This window comes from Echeneis naucrates, chromosome 8 (genome assembly GCF_900963305.1).
Source record: "Echeneis naucrates chromosome 8, fEcheNa1.1, whole genome shotgun sequence".
Lineage (NCBI taxonomy): Eukaryota > Metazoa > Chordata > Actinopteri > Carangiformes > Echeneidae > Echeneis > Echeneis naucrates.
The window spans coordinates 11817113-11827657 of record NC_042518.1 but is presented as its reverse complement, the minus strand read 5'-3'; the positions used below and the strand labels follow the sequence as shown (position 1 = coordinate 11827657).

The 10545-nt window shown below is 40.3% G+C and overlaps 1 protein-coding gene across 5 annotated transcripts; it reads left to right on the top strand.

Annotated features, from left to right (window-relative positions):
* Positions 1-1331: 1331 nt before the first annotated feature.
* pecam1a (platelet and endothelial cell adhesion molecule 1a) lies at positions 1332-9922 on the top strand. 5 transcript variants are annotated; one of them, XM_029508148.1, is made up of 15 exons: positions 1332-1459; positions 1602-1625; positions 2836-3129; positions 3901-4197; positions 4288-4548; positions 4642-4923; positions 5373-5672; positions 5762-6043; positions 6706-6841; positions 6957-7024; positions 7164-7217; positions 7449-7529; positions 7651-7701; positions 8245-8267; positions 8748-9922. In XM_029508148.1, exons 1-15 carry the CDS (start codon positions 1399-1401, stop codon positions 8880-8882), a joined length of 2349 nt encoding a protein of 782 aa, XP_029364008.1. In that variant the 5' UTR covers positions 1332-1398; the 3' UTR covers positions 8883-9922. The 5 variants fall into 5 exon arrangements, 4 of the variants coding, with proteins under 4 accessions (XP_029364008.1, XP_029364007.1, XP_029364006.1 ...); XM_029508147.1 differs by having other exon boundaries at positions 8745-9922; XM_029508146.1 differs by having other exon boundaries at positions 7645-7701.
* The last annotated feature ends 623 nt before the right edge of the window (positions 9923-10545 follow it).

The window sequence follows — 10545 nt, the reverse complement described above, 5'->3', positions numbered from 1 at the left end:
CATTGTATTATCTCTTTATCTGTCAGTGGAGACCAAGCCGGGACCTGCTGGACAGACAACAAATGAAAGCGAGTGAGAGCACAATGCAGATAAAACTGCAGAGTTTCCAGGTTTCAAACTCGTGTTTTATGTTAATCTTCAGCACCTCTTAGTGGTTGTGGTTAAGGCTTGCAAGATGCAGCATGCTGCACACAATAATTTGTCAACCACCTTCTTAAAATTAAAAATACTTTCATGATTTGGCCTCTGTGATAACTAAATTTACCAGTTGAATTTGGTGATAACGATATCCCCTGCATTATCAGTGATGTCGTGATGAGTGGAGTGACTGCCCCCAGAGGAACCCCATAGCCCAGGTCTCTATTTATTTAATGAATGAATTCATTCTTTTGATTGAAGGTACCATCCCTGATGAGTACCATATTTCTTGCGAGATTAGTAACTGATCAACAATTCAAGTTTAATTGTAAAGAAACAAGTTATAATCTCTTGGTTTGTCATTCTCTTATTTGGTGCATATTTACCAGAATCTGAATTACATGATAACACATGATTATCTCTTTTATGTTGTTGTTTGTTTTTCATGTATAAATCATCTTTACGCATATGGCAGTTAAAGCTTGGAAGTTACTAAGATCTTAGTTTGCATCCTATAAATGATTCAGAGACACAATCATGAATTGATCCTTGGATCCTTCCCCCTTTCGCCCTTATCCTTAGAGGAAGGATCAGACTTGGTAGAAGGTGGTAAATGTGTTGATCATGCTTTATATATTTAATTTGAGATTGGATCGTGACTTAGTATGAATCCCTGCAGTTCAGTAATGAAACAGCAGATGATATTAACAATTTAAGAGGTGAGCTTATGGGCCAAGCAAAGTGGAGCACAGCCTTTAGGTTGTTGCATAATTCCTGACATGTTTGTTGGTTTGGCAAGTCTATCAGGCAAGGCAGAGGAAACATTTTAATCTCAAACATTACCTAATGTGGTCATAGGCCATGCAGTTGGAATAGCACCAAATGAGCTTCATTCATAAGGTGTTTAATCATGTAAATAAGAAAGATCTGAGGAGGCTTCAAGGCCAGTTGGTTCCTTCAAGGCATGTGTGCAACAATGCTTTCTTTCGTCTGACACGCTGATAAAGACACTGTAAATACTTAATTCCTGCGGAAGTAGCAGCCGTTTCCCTATCAGTCATGCAGCGTGAGGAATATGTATGATAAGATGGGGAACACCCCTCTGGCACCATCACCACTCCCAGCAGCCACATTTCCATACACTCCACCTCTCCTTTCTGCCCTGCTCCCTGTTCTTCTGAATGCCCTTTGTTGCCCCCGTGTCACCATCGCTCTGCAGCTGTATTTGAATCCTGCAGCAGGGAACCACCATTACTCAGGATGGACTCCAGACCCCCCAGCCTGCGGTTGGTGCTGATTATTACCACCTTCCTGCACTTGGGTAAGGATTCATTAATGCGCTGCTGTACTGATAAGGGTTGTCTGTTCAGCTGATCTTCTGATTATCAGCCCTTTCTATTTTTTAATTAATGTATTAATTAATTAATTATTTTATTGCTTTTTTTGTATGTTTGTTTTTTCAGCTCAGTGTGTCAACGGACAGTCATGTATGTATGCCTGCATTATACTCTACTGTATCTGAGTCTTGTGTAAAAACTCCTTCATGGTTTCAACAGTGTTGAGAGGGTTTGAGGTTATTTGTCTTTGCGGTATTAGACAAAAAGCTATCTATTCCTCAAGCATTTATTTTTAGCTAGAAATATCATTACATGATGCACGGCTGGCCTCTTTGATATTTTCAGTCTTCATTGAGATTCATTGTAGCTATTTTTAGCTGTCAAAGGTGAGGCTGGATATTTCTTTCACTTCAGCATGAATTTGGCTGAACCTCCTTGTTTTAATAGTTTGCCAACATCATGAATTTCAACTAAAATGCAGTCTTGAAAAAGTGGTTATTGAGGCTGTTAGATACAAAAATTAGTGGAGCTTTCATGTCCACCTATTCACACTGAGACGTCTTCCAATGACTGTTTATCTCAGATCAGCAGGTAAATGCTGACTGGTGTCAATGTCCGAAGGAAAGTATCTAGCAGCCTAAAGTCTGTGACCTGTGTAGTTGAAAATGATCAGCAGAAATCATCCACACGCATAACACCCTTTAAATGGCCAACTGTCATTTTAGTCTTCAGTTTTCTACAGATGAATTAAAAGCGGTCTGATGTGATAATTCAACTTTTGCACGAAGATGAATGAATGCTTTTGATTTTGTCATCTAAACATCAGCAAGTGAATAAGTGATTTTCAACAATTTTTCAAAAAATTGCAGAAAGGCATGCCCTTGCTGCTCTTTGGCTTGATGTAATCTTAGCTCAAGGTCAAGCCAGCGCTTTCTCACTCTACAGAATATGCATTATCACTTACCACCTCAGCCACTCTGCATTAGCTAGCTAGCTGCACAAACACAACTACAGTGCTTTGCGGATGTGGACTTGTAGCTGCTGGGGCAGGTCACACTGTGTAGTTGTTGCTGCAGGAGAGCAGAAGCTGGGGTAAATCAACAGAGCTCTCCCAGGGGAAGAAGAGGGTCAGACACTGTTTGTAGAAGTCTTTCCCTTCCCTCAGCAGCTCCTGCTTACTGCGCAATGGACTGAGAGCCAGGGAGTGACCTCACCTTTGTGGAGAAAATAATACACTGACTCTCGCATTGTATTACTGGTTCACTCCCTTGTGTTGGTTTTACGTTAGCAAGCGAGACGTGAAGTCCAAATGAAATCATTTCCTTTTAATATGCGTGTGTGTTTTTGTGTGGGCCTTCAGTATTAACTATAGATGGCGTTTTCCTCGCAATCCGTCCAAACACCAGCGTGCAGAGCGGGACACCGGTGTCCGTAAACTGCCACGTCAGCGTCAGTCATGACAACATCCCAAATCTGACGCACACTTTCCAGTTCAGACGGGACGACGCTGTCATCGGCACCTTTAACACCTCAGACGACTCAGTTACATATGAACTCAACCCTGCCAGGGCAGCGGACTCTGGAAATTATGACTGCCACGTCATTGTCTTAGGAAAGCACATAACCAGCCGCATGGAGAAACTCAATGTCACAGGTAAAGCACGAGATGACAACTTGGTACAATAAATTCCTCAAACCAGGGATTATTATAGTTTTTTTTCTGCCATAGCTAATATGTTACAATATGAAGGAAAAAAAAAAGCAATAATACACCCAAAACTCTTCCATATATCAGCACGGCTGAAAGGACGAAATCAAATCCAAAATCAGAAGTATATTTTTTCGAGTTGATGAATAATTCACATTACCGCCAACGATTTCCACAGCATGACACAATACTGAAGACTGATTTACTGGCTTCTACTGTATAAATAGCCGTTTTCAGACACCTGATAACTTTCTTCATTTAAACCCTGAACATTTTGCATTTCTTATTGCTTTATAAGAGTAAATTTATCATCCCTTGTGATATTGTAAGCGTAGATGATTCGTACAATGCTGCCCTGGCGTTGTGTTCAAGGAAGCCGGCGACATTAGTCATTTGAGATTTAGCTGTAAACAACAAGGAAACTAGTAATGCTGTAAAACATTTTTTGCATGTTTTAATCATTCATCGGGCACAAAATGTCATTTTTACAGCAAACATATTTATTAAAGAAAAACAGGATTTTTTTAGTTAATACACTGCAACGCACAAAAATTCATCAGCTCAGAGCCACCATCCCCAAAATAGGGTTTTTGCGCACCCAACCATAATAAATTCTCGTACCCTTTCAGCTAATGTATGTGTTGTTCAAATCCAGGATCTGTACACAGAGTCACACTTCTGCTTGGCTTTGTCCTCTTGGGTTCTCCTTTTCCACAGGCCTGCAGACCCCCATTCTGTATCTAAATAAAGCTACAGTCTATGAAGGAGATGACTTCACCGCCACCTGCAGCGCTCCCGAGGAGAGGGGATCTCTCGTATTCCATTTTTTCCAGGTATTTGGAAACAAAAAGCCTACCGAGATGAAGCAGGTAGCACCCACTGGGAACTCATCAGAGACTACATTGGTTCTGAGAGAGGTTGGAAACTACACCCTGCACTGTAACTATGAGATCAATTTGGTTTCTGGAACCAGAAAATCCAAAAACAGCAACAAGATTCAAGTGGAAGTCGAAGGTGATTAGAAGAGTTGTTAAGTTGTTAGTCATTAAGAAAAGACAAGATTGCCTGCCAGAGGATGTGTGATTAATTACCCTTGTCTTGCAGGACTCAGAATTTCTCCAGAAATGAATGTGTTGCCCTTTCCTGATATCTTTGAGGGTGACATAGTAGAGGCAGTTTGCAAAGTGAAGAACTCACTGAAGAATGTTGAAGTATTCCTGACGAAGGACAAGCGAATCCTAAAAAAAGGCATAGTCGGCCTAAGTCATCCATTCAAAGCACAAGAAGTCGGCTCTGGGAAGCTTGTGTGTAAGGCAGAGTTTGGCAATGTGCAGAAAAAAACTTATCAAGAAATCATAGTCAAAGGCAAGTACTGGATATTCCTCTTGTTATGAAGTGTCTTTTCAATGTTCAAAATAAAATTGTACCAACTTAATTTTTGCTGTCTGACTCCAACAGAGCTGTTTTCAAAGCCAAAATTGACTGTGAATCCTGATGACCTATTTGTGGGAAAGCGTTTCAAACTGACCTGCTCTGTCACTGTCTATGAACCAAAGAAGATCACCAATAAAAACATGCAGTTCTCCATCTACAGAAACAATGTCAAGATTGCCCCTTCACAGATGTTAATTACTGAGGGAAACCAGGATAAAACTGGCAACTACACTTGCAAAGTCAAGACAGTTTCTCTTGTGCACAATTTTGTAAAAGAAAGCGAAACAGTAGTTGTGAAAGTCAAAGGTAAGTCAGAGACCCACTTTGGTCCAGAAAATTCATGGTCCAAAGATGACAAATCTTCTTGACATTAATGTTCTAAAGCATTTCCAGTTTTTTATTGATGAAGACAAATACTGTGTTGATTGCTTTGAAATGTGGTTCTGACACCCATCGTCCTCTGAGGTTGGCTTTTAGTCAGGTTTATAAGACTAACTTTTTATTTTATTCATCTATGATTGGGTCAAAAATTCAGCTCATCCTATAGTATTTTGGTTATGACCAAAATCCTGAAAAGCCAAATGCCATGCCCATTAGCCTGAGCTACACATGCTAATTATCAAATGCTGGCCTAAACCACTTTAGCTCCAACTCTCCCCATGTAACGTCTTGCACGGCTGCTAGCAAGGCTGTGGATGCCTTGTCTTGTTTGTTTCTGTTGTACTGGCTAATTGATGGATAATCTTTATCCCCAGTTTATCCCACAAAACCCGTGATGAGCGTGGTGGGCGGTACTCTGATACTGGGAAAGAGCTTCCAGATGCGTTGTCACAGTGAAGCTGGCACGCTCCCTATCACATACAAACTGTTTGGTCCTCGTGATCTGAACGAGAAGAGGCTGGTGAGCAAGCCAGGAGAAGAAGCCATCTTTAACGCCTCAGGCATCCGAGACAGTTCAGACTTAAAAAAGTTTATCTGCCATGCAAATAACAGTCAATTCATGGCCCCTGTAGTAGGATCATGGCAGCAGCTGCCTTTTTCAACTTTCATCATAGGTAAGTTGGATGCAAAATAATAGCAATAACCTAAACAAAGGTAAAATCAGTGGGGACTGCAGCTCTAACTTGAATTTTACCCTCTGCAGAGCCGGTGACAAATCCGGTGCTGATCATCGGGTCCAGCATGGGGGACGTGTCCGAGGGACAGGACGTGACACTCACCTGCTCAGTCCAGAAAGGCACGCTTCCAGTTAACTTCACCTGGTACCACACGCAGAAAGAGAGTCCTCTTAATTCACAGACCTTCGACTCTTTGCAAGGATCCTACATTATATATAATGTCAAAGGGGATCATAAAGGCGGCTACTACTGTGTGAGCAACAACCTTGCCAACGAAGCCAAACGGAGTTCCATTGTCATGATTACAGGTGTGTCGCATCTTCAGTACTGCTGACAACAGTAATTTTATGTTTCAGTTTAGTCCCAAAGTTATTTTTAAGAGCCATATTTAATGATTTTATAAAACACTTATATAGCACTTTTCTAGCAAGAGAAGCCACATTTACCCATTCAGACAGCACAGTTTATTACTACTCATGGAGCACTTCTACCACATATGCCCTCACTGATCCGCTGATGGAAAAGCCATCAGAGGCTGTTCGGGTTGCGGTAACTTGCCCAAGGACACACTCTGTTTTTCATCTTGTTTTACAGCCGTACACAGACTGTGTTTGACTTGGCATTTAATCAAATAGCTCTACATTAAATAGAATATTAATAATTGAGTCATCATGACTTTTAAGTGTGGTCCCTGGGGAAATGTTTACATAAAATATATTTCATTAAAATAAATAAATAAATAAATAAATAAATAAATCGTTTGAATGTAATTTCAACTCATTTGAAATTAGCTCTGACAAATTTTTGGTATCCAGTTTAAGCCCTCTGCTGGGTGCTGTGGCGAGTGAAGTTTTGAAAGGAAATGTTTATAGTAGCAAGAGGTGAACTACAAAAAGCAAAGAAGGTTGAGGTTTTGCGATTCAATTTTAAATGCTGAATTTGATCCTTTTGATTATCTTGTATTCCACAGTGAAGTTGGCCGGCTGGAAAAGAGGCCTTATTGGAGTCTTATGCATCCTTCTCATGCTGGCCTTGATCCTCTTTATCGCCCTAAAAAAAAAAAGTCTCCTTCACTTTAAAAGGAAAAGAACAGACAAGCTGTCAGTGTAAGTAACGTTGCTCTTGTTCTTATCAAAGATCAGTGTTTTAAAGGTGAAGTAAAATGACAACAACTATACAGCTTCCTGTTTTAAACAGCTAATTGTGTCCACTTGGTCTTAGGAAGTCAGCCAGTACCAAAATGGAGCGGCTGAGCCTCACGCAGGCAGAGGTCAATGAAGCTGCAAATGGTAAAGTCCCTTAGACTGAGACACCACTGCAAATTGTGTTAAGTGCACACTGAATACCTTTTTGATACTCTTTCATATAAACAGTGATGTAAGTGTGTACTAATTCACCAGTTAGTCCTCTTTTGTCCCCTTTGTGTAGTTACACCAGGCATGATGGGAAAGAGTGTTTGGAGTGAACATGTATCAGGTTCTGGTGAGTGGACTGAATAGACACAATGTTTTTTAGTGTCTTTCTCTCTCAATACCTTCTCATTTTGCCCCTCTTTGTGTGAGTCTGAAGTGAGTGTTCTGAAGAAAGGAGGAATTCAGAAAGTCACCACATAAAAATTACTTTATTTAACCGGTATAGTTGTTTTGTTTTTAAGGAATGTGAATTTCATTGAGGTTTAAGTTTGTGCATGATGTTCACTGTTTTGTGCTGCAGAGTCAGATGACCAGATTAGTGTGACTGCCACAGAACCTCAGTACAAAGAAGTGACGACCAGACAGGGAGACCCTAATGAAGGTGGAACACCACCTGAGTTTTCATACATTTGTTTTCAAACGTGTACCTATCAAAGTTTAATCAATGTGATCTGAAAAACAAAGTGTAAAACAATTATGTGTTTGTTTCATGCCAGCTGCAGTGGAGACAAGCACAGACACAGGACACAATGAAGAACGGAACTCCGAACAAGGTATGACTAACATCCTGCTCTTCGTTCAAGTCCCTCTTACACCACAAGAAAAATCAGGCCACTGGCTGACGTTTGGGGAAAGGAAAAGCACCAGGAAACAAACTACAAACATCTGCATTGTTAGTCAAAGAATGTCCCATTAAAACAGAAGGCCCAGTCGCCAGGTGTCCACTTCCTGCTTTCATCAAAAAAAACTTCCTGTTCTCAGCAATCACAGCCAAACAGCGGGTACATCCGTTATGATAAAGTCAGCAACACGTTCCATTGTTCAACACTCTTGGGGAAACTCTTGACCATTGTTCAGTCATTGGCTCCTAACAGCTCTCTGCACTTTAGCAGTCATTATGTCACACAACGATGCAGCAGAGGAGGGGAATGTAACCTCTAGGGGGCGCAGGTTGTTTTTGTTTTACAGGTTTTTTTATGTTAGTTTTCTTGGTTTTTTTGCTGCTTTTTCACTCATAGGAAAAGACTGTGTTGATGAGCATACGAGCCCTCTTTATATCCTCAGACTTCTTTTGTTGTCCGGATTTGTTTTTGCAGGTGTTCCAGAGCAGGCCGATGGTGTAAGTAGCAGCACACTCATCCTTCATACATACAGCACATGCACACATCACAAATAGACACACAGACACGCTCGTGAATGTGTTGTGTCTTTGCTTAGAGAGACCTCTCATGGACAGATAAGGTACAATAAACAAACCCTGTGCAGTCAGTTTTAAATCTTGTATCAAAAACACAAATGTTAAGTGAAATACATTCATTATAGTTTAATTAACAGTGGAATATTCTGTGAAGAATGATGCAATTTGGCACAAATTACGTTTATATATTAGAACAGATACATCTACATACCGAGAATAGATGACCAAATGTCAATGAGTTGATTATTTATCACAGATAGCTAACTGTAAGTAATCTGTTATACTGACAGTTTCAGGCTGCATCATGCAGTGATCTTTAAAAACAGCATTGATTTCAGTATCCCATGATCATAAGAACTGCTTGTTTCATCTGTATTTAGTTTTTTTGTTCCCTCTCAGCAGGGGTCAGTGGAGTATGCAGAGCTGAATCATGATATGACTCACCACGATGACCATGACGGTCAGTGTGGCCAGGACGACCACGTGGAGGAAATTGGTAACAGCAATGAAACCAACACTCCTGACATTGGGGAATGAAAACACAGTCACAAGCCAGACTGATAACTGAACAACAGGAATATTTATTCCCTTATTTATCCAGCTCCTTAATGCAGCTTGAGCTCAAACAACCCAAAGAAATTACAGTATGTATTTTTGTAACTCTCTGAAAAGAACATTATACCCTTTAAATTCATTTGCTTTGCTTTTGAAGGGAAAATAAAATGTTTTTGTTAAGTATTACTCCCTTCTTCTTTGGTAGTTTTTTTTTTTTTTTTTTGCTAAGACATAGAGAGGGGATGTGTGTTAATACCTCAAAGACATTAGAATCTATATCCTTCCACTGGTGGCGGAAGCTAAATAGGAAGAGATGGCTTTGAAGTTAGCATAGTAGTGGTAATTATTTCTTTAGTGATGAGGCCTGGGATGCATTCATCAGATCCCTCTGCTCTGTGAGAACCAGTAGCCACCAGAGGACAGACTTCAGGCAATGCTGCATGGAAACTTAGTGCCATCTGGCTGTGATCTTCTTTAATGTGCAAAGGCCTTTCAGTGTGTTGTCGCTGCATCAGAAGGTATCAGTTTCAATTTCCATTATCTAATGTTTAATTGAATGACATAACATGGACTTATTCAAGGTCCCCATGTACACAGGTCTGATTGCAAAACTCATAAGGCAATTAGAGACATGAAGGTTGTGTGTCTGCACAGACACATGACTAAACCACAGGAAGAGAGTGTAGTAATTAATTAAAATGGGTTTGAACCAAGAATCTGCATATCCAAAGAGCTCATAGCTCATAGCATGATAAATCAACATAGTTGGAATGAGTGAATTCAATTTCAGTGCATTAAATGGGTTTGTGGCATTTATCTATTTCATGAACTAAAATGTTTTTCTAAATAGTGGATTTTCCATTTCGGCAATAAATTGTCTTTGAAAAGATTTTATTTTTATTTTTTTTCATTATTTCAAATAATTTAGTGATATTCTATTTTGTCATCACCCAAAAAACATATGACAGATCAAAATATGATAATATTTATGGTTCAAGCATCTGATCTTAATATTGTTGCTGAAGTGTTGCTGAAATAAAATGACTTTCTAACTTAATTAAAACATCATCGAGGTTTGTATTTGCTTTCACAAAATCACTGAGGTCCATCAAAGTCTTGTCTAATGTCACTGTGCCGTAGTCATGATATTCTCAGTTCCAGAGAGCTTAGAATCAAAGTTTTCACCAGACAGCCGGTGAACTGGGGACAAGCTGAGCAAAATATTAGGGCACTTCACTGGACCTTAATTCAAGAGCATACATCAGGTTCACTCAGTTCATGGCAACTGCTGTCGACAGAGCGGATTATGAGGATCTGTTGTTTGACAGGAAGCTCTTATGAACATAGGAGAGCAGATCAAATCCTTGTGGGAATCTGTAACACCTGACACCAGAGCAAACCCCAACAGGTTGCCACTGACAATGCTGCTTTCATCTCCCTTCTTAGCACAGACGAGCATATAGACTGACCGAAGTGGTCTTTTTTGCCTGCTATAAGTACTGTGTGTGTGTGTGTGTGTGCGTGTGTGTGTGTGTGTGTGTGTGTGTGTGTGTGTGTGTGTGTGTGTGCGTGCGTGTGCGTGTGCGTGCGTGCGTGTCCTAAGCTGGTTCACAGAGCTTTCTGATCTCATCTCCTCTGCCACCTT